This window comes from Anser brachyrhynchus, assembly GCF_964034855.1.
Source record: "Anser brachyrhynchus genome assembly, chromosome: 14".
Lineage (NCBI taxonomy): Eukaryota > Metazoa > Chordata > Aves > Anseriformes > Anatidae > Anser > Anser brachyrhynchus.
Window position 1 is genome coordinate 4,753,470 of NC_137709.1, and position 24,231 is coordinate 4,777,700.

The window sequence follows — 24,231 nt, forward strand, 5'->3', positions numbered from 1 at the left end:
TGCTTACGAGCAATTAATTTGAAGCCTGGCACTGGAGGAGCCGTCCCTCCTCCAGTATGCAAGAGCAGGCGAGGAGAGCGTAGTCATTTAATCCTTACTCCACCTGTCCTTCCAGCCAGAAGCGTTATTTCAGTCAAAATCGCTCCGAGTGTGTTTTCCTAGCACCATGACTGGTGCTGATGATTGAAGAGGGGACAGCGTGCTTAGAAGTTGATGTCAACCTCTTATTTCATCTGTGAGCATCCCCATTTTGCCCTTCCTTCCTAGTGACATTTGGGATGGTGAGCACCAACATGTATTACTTGAACGAAGTTATGTCACGTCTCTTTCTGGAACAGTCTTCTGCTGAAGATCACAGGATTGATTTTGAGAGTATTAGGAACATGGCTGATTTCTGGAAAGTAAGGCTTTCAGTGCAAATATTTTCTTATATATAGCAACTGGGTAAAGAAGCTCCTAGTGTTAATACAGAGTAATGGAGTCTCCTGGTCCACCCAAAATCCCTGCACTAGATGTTGCGGCTTCAGTTGAAGAAAGATAACTAACTTCTTAAAATGTAGAAAGTCAGAGTCCAAACTGTAATATTCATCCTTCTGATAAACAGTCTGAATAAACAGTTAAGGAAAACAATAGGTTAACTGCAGCATCAAATTCAGAATGTTAGTTTCAACAAAAATATTTGGGGTTTACAGTTATTCTGATTTTCAGCTGTTTAAAAAAAAAATGTTAAACCATACTTGGTGTGATTTTCACTGGAGTCACCAGGAGAATATGCTGTCTTGGTTCACCTAGTTTGCTATTATATCACATCTTACTGTGGTTATAATTGCAAAACAGGTATCTCTATTTTCACTACTAGATGAAGGACCTCCCAACATTGCCATCACTGCCCAGCTGATATCCAAAGGGAAAGTTTTTCATCCTACTCTTCCTTAAAAATGGAAATGCCTGGCTATAACAATTCATTGGGAATAATTGTACTGTCTTATCATCGTGTCTGTTATTGTTAGTCCATAAAACAGTGAGCCCTTGCTGTACAGTTGTATGCTGATGTACTAAAGCAGTTGTAATACATGTTCCAAACCGTGGGGGCATGTTGTTTTGCCCTCTGGATAATGTTTTTCTCAAGTTCAGTGCTCTTCATCTGCATCTAAGAAACATACAGAAGAAGAGTTTTCAAAGAGCTTCAAAAACAAATACTTTCTTTAGGTTCAGATGACTAAAAGCCTAGTCAGAAATGCGTATTTCAAAACAGATCTTCAGAGAGTAAGATAATGTTAAAACAACATGCAATATTTTTGTATTTAAACGTGTTTAAAACTCATTTAATGATACTCCAAACAACTGTATGCCGTAGTTTTCCCCTGAGCAAACCCATTACATATCTCCGATAGAATACAATGTTCACCTATGCACTGCCTCACTTGATAGAGATACTTACATCTTTTTCTTATGAATCCATTCTACTCCCTGTGCAGTTCTATCTTAAATTCCCATAAGTAACCTGGGAACCCTGTAAAGATTTGTCTTTTAAAAAGTAGGGTAATAGTGATATTTAAATCTTTTGAATCTTTAACCTCACTTGTATATATAGTTTGCAGAGGGACCCCTCTTGGATGGACTCAGTTGGGACAAATGGTATGGCAACACAACATCAGCCCTCCAGGAAAACACCAGCCATATTTACTATGAGAATTTACTGTTAGGAGTAGCCCAGGTTCGCCAGCTGAAAGTACGCAATAACACCTGTTCCATCTACCCATACTTCCAGAATTTCACAAAAGACTGTTACTCCACGTACCATTATATAGCAGAAGACAAGTCTGACTTTGGTCTAAAGAACGGGTCTGAGTAAGTCATTCTACTTCAGATTTTCTTGTGGCATCTTTTGGATATATATAAGAGATTTTCAGATCTGAAGTACTTTCAGTTGGAACCAGACAGCAAGCACAAAAATGTTTTTGAAAATCTTACTAAATCCTTAATACCGTTATTCTTCAGTAACTTACAATTGTGCATGCCATGAGCTGAGTTTTTCCCTTGTTTACAGTGAGATAAACCATAGATTTGTTTTTATGCCAATACTTAGACAGGAATTTGGCATGGGAAATTTATAGTGGAGAGACAGGAAGAACTGGAAATGGCGAGCCTAGGTCAGCAAAAGTACATGTTAATGGTTCTATTGCCATTAACATCTCCGGAGAAATGCTCAGTTATATGAAGCCTTAATTTAAATCACATGTTTATAAATTAGAATCATGCTAAAGTGTTGTGGAAGCAGAGCCAAAAGGCCTGTTTCACACGTTGCATTTAGCATTGATTTAACCCAGCGGGAGAATATGTGAACATGCCACAGTAACAATGAACTACAAAAACCAGAGACATTCTTTTTACCTATGAAGATTTTAAGGTAATTAAACTGTCTAGCCCACATTAGGTGAAATCCAGAATCATAAGCACTTGCTTTTTTTGTGAATGTACTTAGTAGATAAAGAAATGGGAATATTTTAAGGTCATAAGTCTCATGCTTACTTCTTGTAAATAAAAGTATTATTTAAAGGTCTGACTTAAATGGTCAATTGCAGATGCAGTGGAACACAAGAACTAACGAGTATAAAATAAAAAGTGAAAGCTTACTTCAGTACAGTTTTCATAGGCTAAGCTGCTTTCTTTTCCTGTTGCTCATAGATGGAAATATACTTCTGCCCGTTCTTTATCCCCATGGTACTGGGGAGCCGCGGGCTTTTACAGTAGTGGAGGATTTATGTTCACCTTACCGAAATCAAAAGAGGAGAGCAGAGAGAAGTTGGAGTTTCTCAGGCAGAATGGTTGGCTCACTAGAGGAACCAGGGTTGTATTTATTGACTTCTCAACATATAATGCTAACGTAAACCTTTTCTGTATAATCAGGTGAGTTCTTACCTTTACTGTGTGTCAAATCCAATTTACTAAGGCATGATGCTTCCTGAAAGACACAAGGAAAGGCTGTTTGCCTCAGGCATATGCAGTCATGTTTCTCAGGCAGTAGCTGGCAAGACAGTAGTAATTCATTAAAAAAAATGCAGAAATTCAGTTAGATCAGGGAACAGACCTAGTTCCTTTATTTCCAGTTTTTTAAATGGTTGGTGTCTGTACAGCTGGTTGATACTGTCAGTAGGAATAGATTCCATAGCCTTTTGCAAAGTCAAAATCTAGATTATTCGTACTGTTGTCAGCTATTGGTGGGAAGAGGCTCAGGGTGGGGTAAATACGTCCTTCTGAGACACAGTTTCTTTAAAGACTTAACCAAACAGCAGAGTTTGGGTGTTTGTTTAAATAGATCTGTTGTCCTCACCCTTCACTTCTTTGTAATACTGTTTTCATGGGGAAGTGAGCATCACCCTCAAAAGAAGATCTTGCAGATGTAGGAGTCATCCAGTTTTCCTATTTTGCACAAATGTTTGGCCCAACTACAGTCTCAGCTGGGTATAAGTACTGATGTAATAATCAATGTTAGACTAGTAAGGGCTGAGACAATTTAAAGGTAACTGAGATAATTTAAGGGTAATAGTAACTAACACCAGTCCCCAATTTTTTCCAGGTTGGTGGTAGAGTTCCCTGCCACCGGGGGTGCTATCACCTCCTCACGTATCTACTCTGTGAAGCTCCTCAGATACATCTCGTTTTATGATTACTTCTTGGCTTCTTGTGAAATCGCCTTCTGCCTCTTTATCGTTACATTCATAATCCAAGAAATGATAGAAATAAAAAAACTGAAAATGGCATATTTCAGAACTGTCTGGAACTGGCTGGATTTGCTGCTGGTAGCGGTGAGCTGCTCCTCGACTCTTCTGTGCTTGCCAGCATAGGCTAGCACTGGGTAGACACCCATCAAGCCAAAACAGCCCGACCCCATTCCTGCTCAGAGTCACTCACCGAAGAGGCCCATCGTGGCTCAGCACACCTCAACTCTTTCCTAACCTTACCGTCAAGGTGCTGTGGCTCCACGTCCTTTCCACTCTTCATCCACCTTGTTTGTTTTAGCTGTAATCTCGGCACAGCTGGGAAGCACTAGCACACAACTGTTAGCACAGTAAAATGAGAATGTACACAGTATGTTATATAGTACAAATCCACCACTGTCACAGTACAAGTACAAATAAATTGGCCAGTAAGGTCTCGTATGTACAGTTTACAACCAAATATCTAAAAGGTTCTTCAAATCTCATCAAGAGCCTGCTGAAATCAATGCAGTCTTTCCTGTGCAAAATAAGTCTGAAGAGAAGGGGGTAGCTGGACTTTGGTTTCACTGTCTTCTGCTTTCCTTCAGGTATCCATCCTTGCCATTGGCTTCAATATCTACCGCACCATGGCAGTGTCCCTGCTAATGGAAAAGCTGCTCTCTGCTGAGAATATTTATCCAGACTTCTATTTCCTTGCTTTCTGGCAAATCCTTTATGACAACATGATTGCCGTCAGTGTCTTCTTTGCTTTTATGAAGGTATTGGCTCTTACTCCCTTTCTTGTACTTGAGAATAGCATTTCTAAATTTATTATAAACATTCATTTTTACCTTGCTACAAATGAACTGCAAAGGTGGGGCTAGAATGGGGAATTTTGTTTATAAGATTCCAGAAGTGTTTAAAATTATCTCATTCTCATAAACATGGGTCACACAGATTCCAAGTCCATCTAAAAAAAATTGCGCACATAGGCAGCTGTCTCCACTGGAGCAGCTGGGACACAACCATAGCCAAACAGCCTCCTTAAACTCAGTCTTTTCCTAGTCTCAGTATTATCCAGGTCACAGCCTGACCTATACAAATGGCATGGCTGTAACAGGTGAAGCTATTCATAGTTTTTATAGCTAGAAACTATGAAAACAGTAGCCATTTTATAACTGTTTGTGAAACCAAAATGTATCTGAAATTGATTCAGAAATGCCTTTCGGCCAGGACACCTTTAATTTCATTTTTATTTGCAAGTGGATTTGCTGATCTCCAGAGTAGCAAACCTCCCCAAGATTACAGGCTACTTTTATTCCTAACCAGGTGCTCTGGGACCACACCAATCCTGCATCGTTGCATCCAGTGCCCCTACTACACCAAACCCCAGTGGCCATGACTGAGGCCATCCTTTCACCTGTGCCCAGCACACATCAGTGACTTTAGTTTGGTCAGCCTCTGTGTTCCCAGGGACTGGCTGAAACTTCCCCAAACTTTGCCTGATCTCAGTCTGCTTACAGGCCATCTCTCCAAAGGTATTTATTTGTAAAGCAGCCAGCGCAACGTGGCTGCAGAACAGGAAGGGGAAGTGGTCACATCTGGCAGAAGAGATCGCGCCTTACACTCATGCTCCATACAATTCAAGTTCTTGAACATACTCCACGGGGCTTTCTGGGTTGTGTCATTTGAAAATAACAGGCTTTTGGCCTTCTTCCACCTCCCAGGCCAAGGCTGCATGAAGCGGCTGTTTGGGAGCCCTGGCTGTTAACTGGCTGCATGGAGTCTTCCTCATTACATCCTTTCTGTACCCCAGTTGCACATTGCCCCGCGTTATCCTCCCGACAAACTCATTACTGTCAATTTGGTAGCACAACTGTGCCTACAATTAACAGCTGCCATTGAACAAGACCTGTGTTCAGGCCTTGTTTCGGGCACAGAGTAATAGAGCTCCTTACCGACTCAGCTCAGCAGGGAATCCTCAGGTGCAGGAGGGTGGCGTGCCTTCAAGTCTCCTTGCCCAGGGTTCCGCTTCTGCCGGAGCTGATTACTCCTATCAGCACCCATCAAAGACCTGGCTACACGCTATCAGCTTTAGCATGTATGCCCTGCAGAATATTCCTTTTCTCCAGAAACACACCCAATCCTTCATACTCCTTATTAACATCTGGTATGCAATTTATTTCCAAGTAAAACTTAACCTATAAATTAGGATTACAGATAACATTCCAGAAGTTCTGTTAAGAAGATGCGAGACATTCTGACACTGCTCCCCCCCCCAGTAAAACATGGTCTGTTCTCTTGCAGATATTTAAATATGTGAGCTTTAACAAGACTATGACACAGCTATCCTCCACTTTATCTCGCTGTGCCGGTAACATCTGTGGATTTGCCGTCATGTTCTTCATCATTTTCTTCGCCTACGCACAGTTAGGCTATCTGGTCTTCGGGCCGCAAGTTGAAGACTTTTCTACGTTTCTAAACTGCATGTATGCAATTTTCTGAACTTTTTTAATGCAAAATCCCCAGTTAGTGCAGGTACAAACAGTTTCTGCTAAGCAGAACTTTTAAGAGTACAGGTCTCCAATTCTTAAGCCTATTTTCGTTGAGTAAAACCAATTTTGTTGGCCCTACAAGCTGCTTCCCAAAGCCATCATATGTCCTAAAGAGACAATAAATACACTAAACAGGTCAGAGAAGTGTAAGAAAGAGGAACTCGGGAGCAGTTCACCCAACAGAGACAGGAGACCGTCTCTGCTGTGAGACCGTCTCACAGCTCTCAACCCAAATTTGCAGTGTGTGAGCAGGCCCCTGGGCAGGCAGGCAGGCCTGGCAACAGACTGTCTTGTTTTGCCTCTTTCAAAGCAGGGACTTGAAATTACCCAGCAGATGTGCCACTGGGTATGCGGTACAGTCCCCAGCATGAAAACCACATAAATGCTTCAGAGACCCAAGGGCTCAGAGCACAAGCTGAGCATGTTCAGAAACTGGAATCACAGCTCTTTCAAGAAACCATCCAGCTGCACGGCTGGGAGTCCCTTAATCCCATGCACTGGCTCTGTTGCTTTCTTCCCCCAATTTTTTTCAGCCACTCACCATAGCAACGACATCAGATCAGTCCCAGGTGCCAGCTGGAGCTGATTGCAATGGTCCTTGCACCTTTTGGCAACCTTAACCTGTCACCCAGGGTGCACTGTATTTCAGCCGACAGCCACATTTCTCAGAGAGAACTTTAGAGGGATATCTTCAATGTACTGGATTGTTTGAAAGCAGCTTTTTCATATATAATTAAGGCACTTCTAAAGCCATAAAATAGCTCATTCTGGATCCACTCAAATGCAAAACAGTCCTAAGATGCTGCAGTACGGAGGAATAAATAAATAAATGTCTTACCTAATAATTAAATCCCCTATAGGGGGTCACAGGGGCCTATGCCACTACCTTCTATACTAACAGAAGATAAGGGGTCCTGGAACAAAAAGGAAATCTTTTTTTAAAAAATGTAATACCAAGTGGTTTATTCAAAATGAAAGTATTTCCTCATACAAGACATTTTAAAATTCCTTTGCACTTTGAAATTTTCAAGTATATGCTAAATGCCCAATTTATCATTGCAGTGTAATACTGGCTTCCTTTTTGATTGCAGTGACTACAGTAATAGCAAATCAGTCTCAATTAGATCTGATTGATCTTGGGTTTTGTTTGTTTGTTTGCTAAAATAATGCTTAAAATACTTCTCTTTAAGAGAAGCCAGTCAACCTCAGTCTTGTGCTTTTTTTTCCTCCCAGCTTTTCGCAGTTTCGTATTGTGCTGGGAGATTTTAATTTTCAAACCATAGAAGTAAACAGCATCCTTGGACCTATTTACTTCATCTCATTTGTATTCTTTGTGTTCTTCATATTGCTGGTAGGTAAAAAAAGCTCACTTTTGTATAAGCAGTAGAGAAGAACTGCTAGGTTCTGTTGCGTAGCACTCTGAGGCAGCCTTTTCCACCCAAAGACGACGCTGTGGCCTTTAACAGCAGACTCGCCTCTGCCCATCACTACACCTGGGCAGAAAGACAGTCCGAACTCCTTTGCACGAGTTCCCAGCTAGCAAGGCATTTCACAGCTCTGCCTTCCTCCAAAGAGCCACAAAAGGGGCTTTTGCACCATGGAACGAGGATGTTGCACCTTTCACTATACTGCACCATCAATTTCGTGAGATTTTAATTTCTGAAAACTTCATTGAGAGCTCTTGAAAATTGCATGATTTCAGCCTTGTCCAGTGGGAAGGTTAAAGAGAGACTTTGGTGGCACTCTGTAGTTGCAAGGTTTCTCGATCAGTTGGATTGGTGCTTTCATGAGTTAGTTCTGATTGTAAAACCATCTGAAAAAGGTGCAATATAATACAAAGAAAACTGTCACTTCCAAGGAACTGGCCCATTTAACTGATACTAAACATGGGAAATAAGAGATTCCTCTCCCAAAATAGCCCCTAAAACCCCAAGGTTCTCAGAGAATTTAAATGCATGAGAAGGATGCCTGCACCCAGCAAAGCTCCTCCAGTCCCATTAGTTCCATGCCCTAGCATTGAACAGCCCCCAAAACAACAGGACCAGCATAACAAACACGGTTTCCAGAAAAAAATACCTAACTGCCTCCTTCCTGTGCAGAACGTGTTTTTGGCTATTATAAACGACACCTATTCAGAAGTCCGAGCAGATTTTGCAGGGATACCCAGTCAAGAAATCCACATCAAAGACCTCATCAGACAGGTACGTAAATGCTTCTGTAACTACCTCATTTAAATAAATACTAGAGGGGGAATTCTATGCTACATCAGTAGCAAAGAACCTTAAACAGCTGAGCCATAACTATTTAAGAATACCCAATGGTTGATTTTTTACTTTCAGCAAATAATTAACAGATATAACCTTCTATCAAACCCACAGGAGCTCTTAATGATTATTATTGATACAAGTAGCACACAAATTAGGGTGCAAAGAGCCTACCTTTACTTCACCCTTTCAAAAACAGTATTTAAGACCAGCCTGGTTTGTGGTATTTCGTGAGACCAACTTTCTTCAGAGCTTACTGTTGCTGTTCTTCCCAGCCGAGAAACTGATGATCTTCTCTGCATGCAAGTTTAGGGATATTGCCAAGCGTAACTGAGGCAAAGGGGCCTCACACCAAAAGCGCTTGTAAGGATGTAAACCTTAACGGAAGAGCAACGAGGCCTGTCTGTACTGGTGTAACTATATGAGAGAAGATGATCAGGGAAAGGGAATTACAACGCTTCTTGAGTCAGGGCAGTCAAATGCAGTCAGTTAAAAGGCACGGAAAACTTTGAAATAAGCTGCTGGGACAGACTGGAAGACAAATAGAAATACGTACCTTTAAAATCCCACAGTTCAGACCATTTTTATGTGCCAGAAAGGAGCACAAAAGGGCAACAAATCTTTTCCCAACTTTTCAGTTCAATTTGAAATTGTGACCTCCTTTCCTGCTAAAGAGGCTGCATACAGTTCTGTTGCTGGGACACGTCAGTACCTCCACCTAGAAACCAGTCTTTAACTGGGAAATGCAGCATCACCAGTAAGACTGAAATACACACGGGATGAAAAACCTACCCATTCGGGCCACGTTCCTCCAGGCTGGCTGACATTGGTCGCTCTGTAGAGGAAGGCTGGCAGCATTATCTACTTGAAATTTTCCTGTAGGATTTTACACATGTTGTGGACACAAATTACTTTGCTTCTATAAAGCATAGCCTTGCATACAGCCAGTCCGGTCAGCAACAGCACAGCTTAGTTTCCTCCACCCAACCTTATTCCCCTACTAATCCTGGTCTAAGTTAAGATTAAGTTGTATATACCAGAAAATCAAAACCCTCATTGGATTTGGTTGGATATTACCTTCAAGGATTTCACGACAAATTTGAGATATAACAGGTAAGTTTCCCTGAGCTAAGGGAACCAAGAAAGCAGTAAGGATGGTGGGGTTTCTTTTTGATTGCCAAGGCAATCACACGCGTGTTTTGTTCCTTGTGTCCAAGTCCTTGTATGGAGGTGTCTGGTTAAATACAAGCCAATTAACATGCTCAACATTCTGTCTGTGCTCAGAGTTGCAATAAGACCCTTGTCAAGCTCAAACTGAAGAAACCAGAGATGGGTTCAGGAGATGAGAACCTGAAAAGGTAGGACCTCAACCCAGACTTCAGCATTTACTCCCTTGACCTAGAACAGACCTATTCTCACACAACTTCTGTCTCTTCTTATTTGTGTGAATGAGAAGCAAGGAATTTTCATCCACTAAAAGAAAGGATATTTCCAAGCCTTCCAAAAGAGGCAGCAGTAACGAAAAGGTAGGCTTTATTTTTTCCTGTACTCTTACAAACTGGATGTATATATTTCAAAAGCTGATTAATGCCAGAGGAGTCACAGTTGTCCCCACTGTTACTTACAAAATCTATTTCTCCACAGAAAACTTTTTAACATGATAGGAATAACAAAAGCTAGAGCTGTAAATAAATAAAAACTGCTAGCTATGCCCCAAGCTTTAAATGAAAGCTTGTTTGGGCTCTGTTCAGACAAGGTCATGAAATACAAGAGCAGAGCTGGCAGTAGTTCCAGGTCAGTGTCTTAGCAGTGTTATGAAGTTGTGAGCTGGGCATTTGCCCAAATGTTAAACTAAAACAGATGTATGGAAAAAGACATATTTTAGAGCAGTTTGTCAGGTCATGGGCTGCATTTGCAGCAAGAATCACTGTAGCTTCCACTTGCTTTACAAAAAGGTTTCCAACAGTCCTTGGTAGACCCATATCCGGGGTAAAGCCAGTGCAAGCGCTTCTAAAACATCTTAAAAAGGAAAAAAAAAAATCTACAAGAAAGGGGAAGTCCAACAGCTAGCTGTAAACACTACTCCAAATAATGCTTGTGGTCTCTCACTTCTGAAGAGATGTGTATTCTTACATCCTGTCTTTTTCAAAGAGCCAGAAGGAAAATTTCTTTCAGACAGAGAGAGTACATTCTTCTCCCCAAAAATGCATACATCTTTTCCTCCTCATGCATGCCCCCCCGCATAGGTAACACACTGATACGCTAACAGGTACCCAGGTAAACAGTGTTGGCTTTTTCTGATTTTTTTTTAATCCCTCTGGTTTGGAATTTAAGTCGAAGTTACGGAAAGGGAGAAAGCATCATCACAGGATTCCACCTACTGACAACGCTGACTCAGGCGCCGCTTCTCAGAGCTATGTCTCCCCTGCAGAATTTCAGCGGTAAGTGTTTGTGAGAGCCTGTTCTTTGAAGTCTTATTCCCATCCCTAGGCAGTTGCAACAGCCCTGACTTGAATTAGCTAAAACCCTCACAGAGTGGCAACTTGAGAGACACAAGATCAACACAAAGTCAGCGATCTTAAGATACTATTTTAAGTGCTCTTACACTGGCTGACAACAGCTGCCCTCAGAGAGGGAAGAAGATGGAAACAGAAAGGACATTTAGTAGAACAGTTTGTAAGAGCATTAGTCAAGAATGAGGTGGGAAGAGAATTTAAAATACTACCGCTCTTCCAGTACATCTCTTTATGGCCGCCCAGAGAGGGTGGACAAAGACTGTAAGGACTTGTGCTTGTGGTGGGGTATTTCGGGACTTAAGACTCTCTGCAGCCGACACAGTGCAAGTAAGCAAACAGGAAGGTTACAAATACAAGTTCAAGAGGACCCCATCTCAAGGATTTGTTGCTGTATGTGTGTCCTAGGCTCCTCAAATATACAGCTGAGTTGGAGGAGGAATTAAACAACGCTAATGTAAAACTCAACAGAATTATGAAAAGCATGCAACAGCTGAAGGAATCTTCAGGCAAGACAGAAGAGTAAAATGGCTTAGCTCATCTGGTAACAGAGATGGCTTTATTCTTCATACAGTTGAAATTCAAAGTCAAGAGAGAGCAATTCTTCCCCTGACACCTTTTTATATATCATATTTCTGGATAAAAGATGCAGAAATGTTAATAAAGGTGTATCATTGTTACTTCACAGTCTTATCTGTGAGTTTCAGGTAAGTTCTTCAACCCTGAGAAGAACTCACCACCCTTACCAGCGTTCTGCATAGGAATCCCTACAAATTCCTTAATGCCATTTATTCTCTGCCTCGTGTTGTGAGACACAGACATAAGCTAGCTGCTCTTGTAGCTAAGAGAGGTGATAGTGAGCAATGACATCTTCCTGGGCCCACTTCGTATAATTCAATCTCTAGCTACGTGGCCCAACGTAATCCTCAATTGCCAAGGACAGTCCAGCACTGCTCCTCAGCCCAGACTTCCCTGGACCACTTATATACACTAGTGCACCTGCTGGCAATGTTAATGCTTCTTTCTCAAAAAAAAAAAAATCTTGTTCCAGTCACCCACTGTTTCCAGAACAGGTTCTTTTTTCCCCTGAAGGCAAAATTCTTCTTTCAGGAAAAAACAAACACATGAACAACAACAAAACCCTTATCTGGTCCAGGGCTTAATAGCTGGAACCACTAGAGGGCGATTTCCTTTCAACCTGAACTCTCAGAACATTTATTCCTAAATCCATCACTACACATAGCCTCAGAAACAAGGTGTTATGTTCAAGCCAGAAACTGTCTACTCATATGTAGCTGTTAGTATTTGTTCTTTGTTGGGACTTTGCCACAGGAAGAAATAAAACAGAAGGAATAAAATGTGTCCAAACAGCATCTGAGCATGCTGTTAGCACCTGAGGTCATCACTAGGCTTCAACACCCCACCTGCACTACACAGCCTCTGCATGCAGTTCTTCAGCTGTACGTCTCAGCTAGTGCATAACATGCAAAGCCTAACCTCCAAAGTATCCTGAAACTTGTATGAACCCTACAAAGATTTGTAATATTATAAAGACGAACTTACATCTTGCAGAGCAAGCTACTAATCACACTGTGGAGGATCTGTATCACGGGCAAGGGAACAGAGAGCCATTTAAAAGGGACCAGAAAGAGATTACCTGAGCCCAGTAGCACAAGGCAGCAGCCTTGCACTGCCTTCCTTGTTCCCTCAACTTCCTAGTTGTTTTTCCCATTTTACCTGCAATGCTACACATCCACGAGCAGAATCTTCAGTTCTTCTATCACCTGCCAGGCCTTACACTGAAGAAAGGTACGGTTACACAAACTACAAGTCAGTTTGAAATACCTCAATCACCTTTAATACGATTTTACACCAACATACTATGAATAATCCATTTGTCCAGAGGAAAAGCATCCTCTTGGGTTTACAGAAATATATGCACAATTACAGGGTTTGCTGGCCACTGATACTGATTTTAAGGCTAAGAGATAATTACACATACAAAGGCACAATCAAATACTGTTCGTCAGCTGCAGGTGTATTCAAAAGCAGTGAATTAATTAGCACAGTAATGGCTGAATCAGCTCTCTGCCCTGTCTCCTCCCACAGTTGCTACTGTTGGAGTAGACATGAGTGAGACTCACACTTCGCTCCTGCATCATCACATACCAGGCTGGCACCCTAGCAGGAACTGAAGCCCCCATCATACAATCCATCGAGCTGTCAGTTCAGGACCCGATCTGGTCACTCTCCTGCCGTCTCTGCTGAGAGGCACAGGCTTAAGAAGCAAAATAAAACTTAAGCTACTGCAGCTTCATCGAGGGCTGTCTCGGCACCAGAGCAGCCACCAGTTCTGGTGGCTCTGCTGGAAGGCTGTGGAACTCAGCCCTGCCTGAGCAACACCCTGAAACTAAAAAAAAAAAAAAAGAAGAAAAAAATGGGAATACTAACGAACTCAGCACTTGTTTTTAAGGTGGGGGGGTGAAAGCACAAGAAGAAACAAAGATATATGACAATAAAGGTTAAGGTACTTTTATTATAAAAGTCTATACAATGAGCACCAGACATAGCAATGCAATTACATCTGGTTTAGTTATATATATATTCCATATCTATATATCCATATAGATATATAGGTTTTGCTTTTACCAAAGTAAAACTGTTATATCACAAAATGCCTAGTTCTACCATTTATTTATTGCTCAACAAGGATGGCACAAAACACACTCATAGCATAACTGTTGCCATGCTTATCTACTATACTGAATAAACAGCCAAACACTGCATAACAAACACAAAGCAGCTGTTAATTCTGAATTGGAACCAGTCTGATCACTCACTCACTTATAAAAATATTGGAATCATATAGATTTAAGCATTATAAAGGAGGAATATATTATTTAAAACATTTAAATAGTGCATATTGACATTCTGCATGTGGTATATAAAACACAAACATTCATGTACAACACTATACAGTACACATTAGTTTCAATGTTTGGATACACCCGTGTCTGCAGACTGATAGAAAAGTAACTGAAGTGTACATTGCACAATGAAACTGAATAAATTGATAAATGGTCTCGAGACTAGTTTAACCTCATTATTCTCTAAGGTCCCAGATCATTTTGCTGTTTAAAAAAAAAGGCATACCACCAGTGCTCAATAGTTTTAGTGCTTTTTTTTCTGAATTCCAAAATTACATGCCTACAAGCAGAGTAAAACAAAACGGGAAGTATTCTACAATACTCAGATGAAATCTGAGCACTGAAACCCCTACTTTCAATCTATTTCATATGCTTCATGGCAGAATAGCAAGTCTATGAGGTTACATGCTAGCCACTTTTTTCTTTGTGAGAAAGTTCATTTTTGGTCTTTCATAAAGCAGTGTGAGTAATAGTTATGTTGACATCAGCCAGTCATAAAAACATGCAGTGAGAGGAGGTGCATGCAAAACATGGCCACAATCAAACTGATACACTGAAGAAAAAATTGAGAAAGCACCAGATAAAATTAACACTTAGATTTTGCCAGATCAAAAACAGCTGCTGATGGCTGCTGCAGAGCAAAAAGCTAGCTAAATCATCATTCAGCACAGCAGATGTGATGCTCAAAACATTATTTAGTTTCATCTCTGAAGCTAAATCATGCAAGGCCCATAAACTGTTTTGCTTACATCATAAGAGTTAGATAACTTATTTTTATTCTCCAACTGTAAAACAAAACTGTGATAAACAGCAGTAACTTCTTCACTCAAAACCATCAGTTCACCCTGTGGTGCGCATGAACTACGCTGATTTTAGCCCTTGATACCATACTTGTTCCAGGTAGAGTGGATTTTTAACTGACCTAAGCCAGCTCTTTTCTGCTAGAGCTACGCAAGTCTGAGCAACATCAGATTTCCCACACACTGAAATGTTCATCCTGTTCCTCAATATCTTCTGAAAGTGGAGATGCAGTATCCAATTCAGACAAAACACTATGTCACCACTAGCTGATAAACAATAACCAATAGAATGAACGACAGTAACTAACGTAAGTCCTGTAGGCAGCATGTGATATAATTTTCAGTTTTCCAAGTTTTAGAAGACACTAAGTAAGGTCACTTTCTTGTTTGTCCACTGTAATCTTTATCAAGGAGGAAACGTGACCACTAACAAGCAAAATCCACAGATAGTAATTATTACTGTTATAGATGCAATTTACTAAAACTTAAAGTTGTTCCACAGCAGTTCTTTGGAAGGAATTTCAGGCTGGTTTTTAAACGTTCCTGGAAAAAGAGCTGCATTTTTAATTTGCTGACTTCTTTCCCACCCTACAATAAAATAGGCAACAGGAGTAGTTCAGTGTAGCATTACGGTTTAAATAATTTCTTCTATAATGCAAAAGCTTAGTAACAACAAAAGTCTCTGAGTTCTTGAATGCTAAATAACAAAATGCTACAGTTGTTTTGGAACAAGATGAATGCATCTAATACAAAAACGTTGATGGAAATTGTGTTTGCTAAAGTTGGATAGCGCAGTCTCAAACTTACAAATCTTATTTGCTCTCTAGACAGGACCTACTTACCGCTCAAACGTGTTATAGTGGCACCACAATAAAGTGCACAAACTGGATTCTTTCAACAGTGCATGACAAATGAACATAAGCACCCGATAAGTACAGTGGTAGCATACGGAAACGTTTTTCAATGTTCTGGAGGAACGCAAGTTAAATTGATTTTGAAGAATCTTGTTTGCTGATTAGGACTTCTAACAGCCTAAGTTTGGCTTTAATTTTCTTGTACTCCCTGTACTCCTCAAGCATTGGAACACGATCTTCTTTCTGTACATTCCTGTAAAAAGAAGCACACCTAAGTTTCAAGAAAACCCTCCACGATGCAGCAAGTCAAACATAAGAGCAGCCACGTGCAGTTATCTTAGGACAGAAAAACATTGTTGTCAGGCAATTCACCAATAATAGACTGTCATATTTTAGTTCCTTGCACTTAAAATTGCCATCACCTAAAAAAACTGAATGGAAAGCCCAGCAGCATTTATTCGGTGCAACCATTGCAGCACAGTTTATAAATCAATCATTTTCCTAAGTTGTTCTGGACTTCTTATTAACAGGATATGAAGATTTCAGATGCTGTGTATATGTTAAACAAAAAGACAAATAAATTTATCTCTATTTTCACTCTATGTAGACTGACCCACAAATTGATAGCAAAATATTAGTCTTATTTAAGACTGGATTATAATAAGTTAGTCATTAATATGTCTTCCTTTTTATATGAACTCTTCATTATTAACCTCATTATTTGCCATTAAAGTCAAAAGGAGTTATGTCCCAATTTCAGCAAGTGTACAATGAAGCCCTGTCAGCCGAATTTGTATGACTAATGGTCCGGGAGTTTATAGTTACGAAAGAAATACAATAGAAAGTGTAGTTAAATGGGTCAAGAAAATGATTGACCTCTTAGCACGTTGTTATTTTTGTTCATTATTATGATACACCTTGAAAAATCTCCTACAGCATGAACAGGGAAGCAGTTCAGTTGAACTCGTAACACATTCAAATAAGAAGCCTAAAAGAACAATACAGGAAAGAGTAAAAGTGATACACCCCTGTAGTGTTGAAGCAAATACCCACTGTCTGGACTAACTTGCTGGAAAAGAGAGACAAATAGGTGTTTCTTGGGCAGGGAAGTTTGCCTGTGTATCTGCGTTTGGTTGGTTTTGTTTGTTAATAAAAATACTTCTAAAGAAATATTTAAAGAAATTGTATTTTTAATAAAAAAATATTTTCCTTGTTATGCTTTACAGACTGTAATAGAGGAAACAAAACTCTAGAGCAGGCTTCCTCCACTATTGAAAATACCCAAGAATGTTACCTCCTTCAAGATATTATTCATAGTAAAGATTAAAACAGATCAGATTCTATTTGGTAAAATTCATATAAAAAGCTGAAGAAACACTTGGCTACAAAACAAAGCTGCTGTCCCACATGTACTTTTATGCTAAACAAACCTTCCATTCTGCTGATAAAACTCCTCTTCAAATTCTCGTAATGTCTTGCGTAGCTTCTTTTTTTCAGCTCTGGCCTTCCACAGTTGCTCCAATAATTCAGGCCTAAAAAGAAAAATATTGTTGGCCATAAAATAAGGTTTAGATTCTTCAAAGCATATTCAGAAACAACTGAGCTAACTAAACTAATACTAAATTTATCTTGCTTATAAGGAATACGGTATCTGATCGTGAAATATTGAGAACAAACTAGTAGTTAATAAAAGGGTATAAATTTTCTGCTGTCTACACAGCTCAAGTGGGTTGAAGAAGATTTGGAAATACTAAACAATTCACTAAACACAAAAAGATCTTAGGCATGTCAGAGGAAAGAATGCTCATTCAAGCCAAACACCTCCTGAGAAATGCTGAACACGTCAATCCTTTCCACACATCATCAAATTTGGTATCATGACTAAGTGCAATCAGTACAACTTCTGTAGTAGAATTAGTCATTTCTTATTTATACACACATAGAAGCAGCTCGGGTACTTGACAGCCTAAGGTCTCGGGTCAGTTTCTCTTGACCATCTTCAACATCAGACTCTGAGTTCTCCACTGGGCTTAAAACAGACTGTGTTTGGGCAGCAGTTTTTAAGATATCATTCAGGTCCGCGGACAAACCATCACTTTCCTCCTCTTCTTCCTGAAAGTCAAAGCAGAAATTCAAAGTAAGAAACACTTCAGTTCCCTATTACAAGTGCTTGGCAATACATTTTTTTAAAATGTATTTATTGTACACACCTTAATTTCTTCAAAAAAATGTGCAGTTTCACCTTCAATAATAGGCTGTAACACCTGCCCCCGCCTCTTGGTTGATGGTGAACCCTGCAATATTACAAGTTTGATTATGTGCAATTAGACATTAAATGCTGGTCAGTTTTGTTCAAGTTGCGTAACACTTAAAGGTGGTACTTCTTTCAGAAAAAGGAGACTGCAAACAGATTTACAGAGCACAAACAAAACAAGCTTAAAGACCAAACGGCCAAGATGCCCAAAGTGTCCTTGAAACAGAAGAAAATGTTGTAGCTTGTAATTTACGTAAAAACAGCTGAAACAGTAGCACTCGTTGAATTTTCAATAAAAAACACTCTACATGTTTTGTATAGAATTTGTAAAGATCAAATTCATATTCACTCTTGTTCCTCCCAAACCATAGGCAGATTACAAAAATGAAGTTATATAAGGCCAGAGACATTTTGTATGTTCTGCCATGCACGCAGCAGGAATAATTCTGCCAGCTTCTCTTTCTAGAGTACCTGAAGCCCAACAATTGGAAGTGCTACACCAAAGTAATCTATTACTCCCTCAGAGTCAATATCCTTTGAACTTCAGCCAGAACAGGTATCGTTGTGATATACAGGTGTTGCTGTTAGCAGCCTGTTACACACATGCTGTTATGCTCTGCTCATCCATTATCCCTCGACAGCATAAACACTTTCAACAGATAGACTATTTGAACAGGAGGAAGGTGAAACATGAAAGCCACACGGACAATGACCTGTCAAAGAACTTCAATTAGAGGAGCTTCCTGCCTCTTCGAACAATGCCATACGGGCTTCAGCGTATGTGATTAGTATACCACAATACCTTAACAGGTATCTCATGAAAGCAGTTGTCATATAATCCAAAAAGCAATTCTCGAAATATCTGGCATAGAATACAGCCTACCTAGAAGCTACCACTGAACAATCCTTGGTAATTAGAGAGTTCCACTCATCTTTCTTACAGATTTCAAAAGCAGAGACCTGTGAAATGTTGTGCCTGTTGCCTACAGCACAGAACAGGAATTATGTTACTAATGGCTCTTCTGAATTTAAAATCCTCTTGGCTGGATATCACCCATCCCTTTGTTTCACAACGTTAAAAAAAAAAGACATTGATATTCATAAGGCTACTGGCAACATGAAACATCTCAACTGAAGAGTCAAATTTTTGAGGTGAGAAATGAGATAAAACCCAACCAGTCAAGGACACCAACAACAACCTGTATCTCACCAGTGCTGGAGAAAGATTTAAGAGCAAATTCTGCGTGTACAGAATTCAGAAAGGGCTACTGACTTAACATTGCCCTTAAAATGAAACAGGACTGCCATGTAAATTGTTTGTCTATAAAATCAGCTACTCAAAATGTATATGGAAAAAAGGAACAATCTTGAGATGCTTTTTGTTTTCAATCTCAATATTCTTCAGCTTAAAGTGAGTAGCTAAGAACAGACAGAGTCAACGTAGACTGTAGATTAAGTTGCTGCTGAGTAAGCCACTGCCCAGTTACATAAATCTGATAGAGGACTGTTTATATGTAAAGAGATTATCTCATGTCAGCTATGCAGTTCCTTCCTTCTAAAAGGGTCAAACGGCTCATATCAAAACTATGTTTTGTTCCAAGTCTGGGTCAGCATTGCAAGATTTTGATCATAGTTCCTGAAGAACAGACATCTAGCTGGTTGTCATTCCACAACTGCCTTACAGATCATGATAAAAAAGGTTTTATCAATCTCCTTGCACAACACGGACACTTTTCTTCCTCATCACTTACAAGAGGGGAAAGAAAGAAAAGAAAGAGCACTACAAGCTAGAAGGAAATGAAGTGAAGACACGATGAAAGCGCAGATGTTGTACAGATGCTGCAGACATTGGTAACAGATCTCACACTAGGGAAACGAAAAGGAATGGAATGGTTCCTGCGGCCATCCTATTGCTCATGCCTCTGGTAACACTAATCTGTACTACAGAAGAGAGGCAAACTTCATCGCAACTGGTGTTACTATTCCTTGGAGAACTAGAAGTACAATATGTACTGTGGATCTATACCTAGCACAGTGCCTTGAGAACGTCAGCCAAGGAAAGTTGTAACAGCTTATTTACTTCCACTGGGAACCATTTACTTCCTCAGAGCTGTCAAGGTCACAGATAGCTTTGAACTGCGCTGCTCTCAGCAGTAAATCAAATGCCTCAAATACAATGACATCATCTCATATCTTCCAAAAGAAAGATGTGTTTTATGGAACAGTATTCCTAGCTTTTCTAAAGCCAGACTAACACTTGAAAAGTGGAAAAACATAAATAGCATGTTTTACTCACAAGAATAGGAGTAATGCTTGCTCTAGTTAACATTTGTTTTACAAGTCTGTATCTGTCATAAAGTGGCTTCACAATATGTCTTTCTTCTCTAGTAACCTAAAGGCAGAGAAACCACAGAATTAATTATACACCAGTCACTCAGTAATATACAAAAGCAAACACAAAGTGGTATGCTTCTCGTGCCAGGCCACAAATTCCAATTAGGAACATAAAACTAGTTTAAACTGTGTGTATGAAATGGGATTTATGGAGAGAAAGGGAAATTAGAAGGTGCTTCCCCCCCTCCCCGTCTCTTTTCTCACTTTAACCTTCTTCCTGAAAAATATAGAGTTATGACTTCCTAAAAGTTAAGGGAGCTTAAAGAGAAGCAGACCCTCTAAAGACCTGTAGAAAAAAGGAAAAAAGGGACCAAGAACCACAGAAGACTGTGTAACTAGCAATAATGGTTACTCTACAGAAGTGACGGGAAAAAAAGATGAAATTATAGAGAGATTTTATCTGATACCTGATTTCACTCTTATTTCTTGGCCACTATGTTTACTAACATAATAAATCTTGAAGGTTATCATCAGCACTTACTGGCATTTTCTAAGGTGATTCCAAGTCCAGTGCCAGTATCACTAATACCATTATTCTTCCTTGGTTTTCAGCACTGAAAGGCTTGTTCACATACATATATGGTGGTGCTGATTATAACGTTAGTGCGCCAAGTCCAGAAGGCTAATAGAATAGTAACTGGAAAGATCTTGCAATTGGACTAGGGATGCTGATCAATGCCCATGATTCAAAAACCCAGAATTTTTGGCACTAATTGCTGGTCACTTCCTCTAACTTCCATATCTCCAATTATATAAGATACGTGCCACATAGTTTAGAAAAAAAGTGCCTCAGCATTTTTAGTTTTGTGAAATCCAGAATAACCTTTCAGGAGTTTTCCTGGAAATTCAATAGTGCCATTATTTAGTTCGTTAAAGATTTCTCTTTGTTTCACAAGCATTGCACCAAACTATACCAATCACTTTGCAAAATCCAAAAACCTACTGATCTGCAGAAAAGGGCCTAGGTAATGAATCAGTACCTACATTCTAACTTTCAGAAGTGCAGTAATTTCCTCTGATGGCAACATGGAAACTGTCAGATAACTTTGTGTTTGGGAAAAAAGCACCATTAAATTCTGGTATTACTCCTGCACAAGAATTACTGTTATTTAAGTGCACAGCTTGATGAAGTAAACCAAGTATTACCGGTCGTCCATGTTGACTTTCATAATACAGGAGACTTTTCTGGAGGGATGTTTTTTCTTCTACCAAATGGTCCTTTGTCATTTTCTGTCAGAAGAATAGTTCACGTTAATCAAACACAAGCCACTTCAACAGTTGTTCTACAGGTGGTATCAGCAATACATGTGCCTTCGCCAAACTTAGCTTAGTTACGAGCATAATGTCCTATCTTAATCCATTCAAATTTGTCCAATATTGTCAGTAAGTACTTGTAAATATTTTAATAAAGACTGAGCAAGGAAAATGTGGTTTATCTTGATCATTTCCCTACAGAGTCTGAAATGGGAGAGCTTGGGAAAGTGCTGCTAATAAAGGCACCTTTTTGTTGATGAAACAATATCTAAACCATCTGACCATACTCTCTGTCCCTCCCTTGCTTTCTTAGAAATGGCCAAACCATAACCTTCATGTTTACCTTTATATCTTCTGGCAAACATCTCTCAACTCGTTTTTCCTTTAATCTTTTCAAAATGAGTTCAAGCGTAGCTTCCTTGGTGGGCTTCTTCTCTTTCTGCACAACACGCATCTCATCTCCATTTTCTTCATCCTCTTGGTCAAGAGAAGAACCAAAACTTTTTGGAAGAGTGTTACTCCGTGGACGTGTTTGAGGTATGAATTCTCCATCTGAGCTCTTCTGCTTTGCATCTGAAAATAGAAAAAAATATTTAATCCAAAGGTTTAAAAGAACTTAAGTCCCTCAGTTGGTTGAACTGCAAACCAAGGAACACAGAAGTTTGCACGGGCAAAGTTTCTCTTCTAAAAATAAAGCTAAAAGAATAATTTGATTTTGCTTCTGCAATAAAATAAGTCAGAATCTAGAAATTAAAGATTTTTACTGTCCTGTGGAATTCTGCTGAATGACTTAGCACTTCAATTTCAGTCACGTAGATAATTTGTGTTTGTACAAAACACAAAGTATAGCATCCCTTACCTTTTATTTGCTTTCTTAATTTGGTAAGGTCAGTCATCCATTTTAAAACTTTAGGATTGGCTGCAATATCACTATAGGAGGGCTGAAAAATAATACAAACAAAGTTTTATGTAGACAAGCACATTAAAGCTTGTTTATAAACATTTCATACAAGATTTGGCAATATTTATGACAGCAAAGGTGACTAGTAACATGGATGCCACTCTTAGAACATGATAAGATCTCAGTGCCAACTTAATGAACAACACTTGTGAAAATAAGGTTGAAGCAAAATATCAGAGGCTGAACCAGAGTAGTACAGACACTTTTGTCTCCATGCCTCATCAGATATCCCTTCAGTCAGATTGAATGTCACTGCCCTTCTCTGGGCTCAGGCATTACGGCATGTTTTCTAATATTGCTGTTGTTCGGTTCACTTTTGTAAACAGCAGCATATAACAAGATTATTTTCATTTGCGAATTCACAGTGTTGCTCAGTGATGAAATACAAGAAGTACCTTAGCTCTACCGTGCAGTCATTTGTCCTGAATAAAAACAGAAGTGGCAACTTACCTTACTGTTTTTCTCTTTTTCAAATTGTTCTTCAAATTGCTTTATTTTTTTCTGTAATTTCTTGACAAGCTGATAAGGCGTCTTGTCTTCCCTTTTGTCATCTTTTGAGCTGAAGGATGCTCTTCGTGTTCTGTATTAAAAACATTTTAAAATGTCATTTAAAATAATTAAACCAGTGCAAACAACTGTATATTTGAGTAGCAGGTGACTAATTTCTGTATTTTTTCCTCCAGTTCATAATCCATTCTTCTCAGGTTTTCAGTCAGAGATGTTTACCTACTGAATCAAAAATGCTATCATCCACTGCCTTCAAACATGATGTATTATTTTCTCCTCTCTAGTTTCAATAATACCCCTAACAGAAATAGCTCTTCGGTGAAAAACAGCATTTGAAATTCACGTGTAATAAGCATTTTAGCCACCACAAAGATCTTAACTGTTTTAATGACAACGTAACTGACAGTACATTAGTTTATCTAAATTACCTAGATTATCAGTACTTCCTGAAATACCTGGCAAAGAATGTAGCCTAGTCTAGAAGCTCCCACTGAAGAATTCTTGGTAATTAGACAGCTCCACTTATCTGTCTTAGATAAACTACTAGATGCTTACCTTAAAAATAGTAAGAATAATCTCCATCATCTGATCTGTTTGATTTACTAATACATTTCTGCAGTATGTGATTCCAGTTTTGAATCCCCTTTTGCACTTGTTCAGCCCCTTGACATCTGCTCCTTGTGAAAACCGTTTTCATTTCAAGACTAACCATAAGAATTTTCTAGTACATGTATTATACAAGGCGCCTGAAAGATCTCTCAACACAACTAGTAACATCTACGTAATTCGAGATATTAGATGCACTAATCTAATAATCCACTACTGTCGATCCTTATTAGTTTTGGAATGAGAACAGCTAATTATAATCAGCACTTTTCTGCAGGTCAGCCTTCTGCATCATTTTAACAGTACTCATCGACCATCTTCTGCTGCTAGCTGGGGAACACTCTGAATAGTATTTGTTTGTATCAGTTTGTCAATGGAAAATTAGAGATTCTAAATTTGGTCTTTCGTGTTCCAATTTTTTTTTATGGGATTATTTCTTCCTTAACAAGCATGGAGATTTTTCTCAAACTGCTTTTCATAGTAGTACTATTATACAGTACAGGCCACAGGTTATATACAATTTTTGGAGGATCACACTCTCCAGCGTCACACAAATAACCTGCAGCTTAATTACAACTCAGCTTTCATCCACTGGGTTAAATGGGCTTGATCCTCTAAATCCGCAAGAGAACCTTCATTAA

At 39.4% G+C, this 24,231-nt stretch overlaps 2 protein-coding genes and 1 long non-coding RNA gene across 14 annotated transcripts in view; 1 reads left to right on the plus strand and 2 right to left on the minus strand.

The window, feature by feature from the left end:
- LOC308177578 overlaps window positions 1-3,572 on the minus strand; it is a 14,065-nt gene extending 10,493 nt beyond the window's left edge. Inside the window, exons 1-2 of the long non-coding RNA XR_013939266.1 lie at window positions 2,923-3,572; window positions 8-2,772 (exon numbers count right to left, since the gene is read on the minus strand). This is a non-coding gene — a long non-coding RNA (uncharacterized lncRNA). The remainder of the gene's footprint in view (window positions 1-7; window positions 2,773-2,922) is intronic.
- PKD2L2 (polycystin 2 like 2, transient receptor potential cation channel) overlaps window positions 1-16,195 on the plus strand; it is a 17,421-nt gene extending 1,226 nt beyond the window's left edge. The window contains exons 3-14 of one of the 5 annotated variants that reach the window (XM_080555040.1): window positions 268-401; window positions 1,772-1,851; window positions 2,689-2,910; window positions 3,581-3,809; window positions 4,310-4,480; window positions 6,009-6,190; window positions 7,490-7,607; window positions 8,356-8,457; window positions 9,805-9,878; window positions 9,977-10,046; window positions 10,855-10,961; window positions 11,442-16,195. In XM_080555040.1, coding sequence (XP_080411166.1) covers window positions 268-401; window positions 1,772-1,851; window positions 2,689-2,910; window positions 3,581-3,809; window positions 4,310-4,480; window positions 6,009-6,190; window positions 7,490-7,607; window positions 8,356-8,457; window positions 9,805-9,878; window positions 9,977-10,046; window positions 10,855-10,961; window positions 11,442-11,559 — 1,607 coding nt within the window. In that variant the 3' untranslated portion in view covers window positions 11,560-16,195. Of the gene's footprint in view, window positions 1-267; window positions 402-1,594; window positions 1,852-2,688; window positions 2,911-3,580; window positions 3,810-4,309; window positions 4,481-6,008; window positions 6,191-7,489; window positions 7,608-8,355; window positions 8,458-9,804; window positions 10,962-11,441 lie in introns of those variants that run through there. The other 4 variants (XM_080555039.1, XR_013939256.1, XR_013939257.1 and 1 more) reach the window with 4 other exon arrangements.
- The window catches only part of FAM13B (family with sequence similarity 13 member B), a 46,810-nt gene continuing 36,128 nt past the window's right edge, over window positions 13,550-24,231 (minus strand). For 6 of the 8 annotated variants that reach the window (XM_080555033.1, XM_080555031.1, XM_080555032.1 and 3 more), the window contains 9 exons: window positions 22,928-23,057; window positions 22,376-22,457; window positions 21,860-22,089; window positions 21,409-21,492; window positions 20,165-20,260; window positions 17,825-17,908; window positions 17,554-17,726; window positions 17,045-17,146; window positions 13,550-15,867 (listed from right to left, as the gene is read on the minus strand). In XM_080555033.1, coding sequence (XP_080411159.1) covers window positions 15,744-15,867; window positions 17,045-17,146; window positions 17,554-17,726; window positions 17,825-17,908; window positions 20,165-20,260; window positions 21,409-21,492; window positions 21,860-22,089; window positions 22,376-22,457; window positions 22,928-23,057 — 1,105 coding nt within the window. In that variant the 3' untranslated portion in view covers window positions 13,550-15,743. The remainder of the gene's footprint in view (window positions 15,868-17,044; window positions 17,147-17,553; window positions 17,727-17,824; window positions 17,909-20,164; window positions 20,261-21,408; window positions 21,493-21,859; window positions 22,090-22,375; window positions 22,458-22,927; window positions 23,058-24,231) is intronic. The other 2 variants (XM_080555035.1, XM_080555034.1) reach the window with 1 other exon arrangement.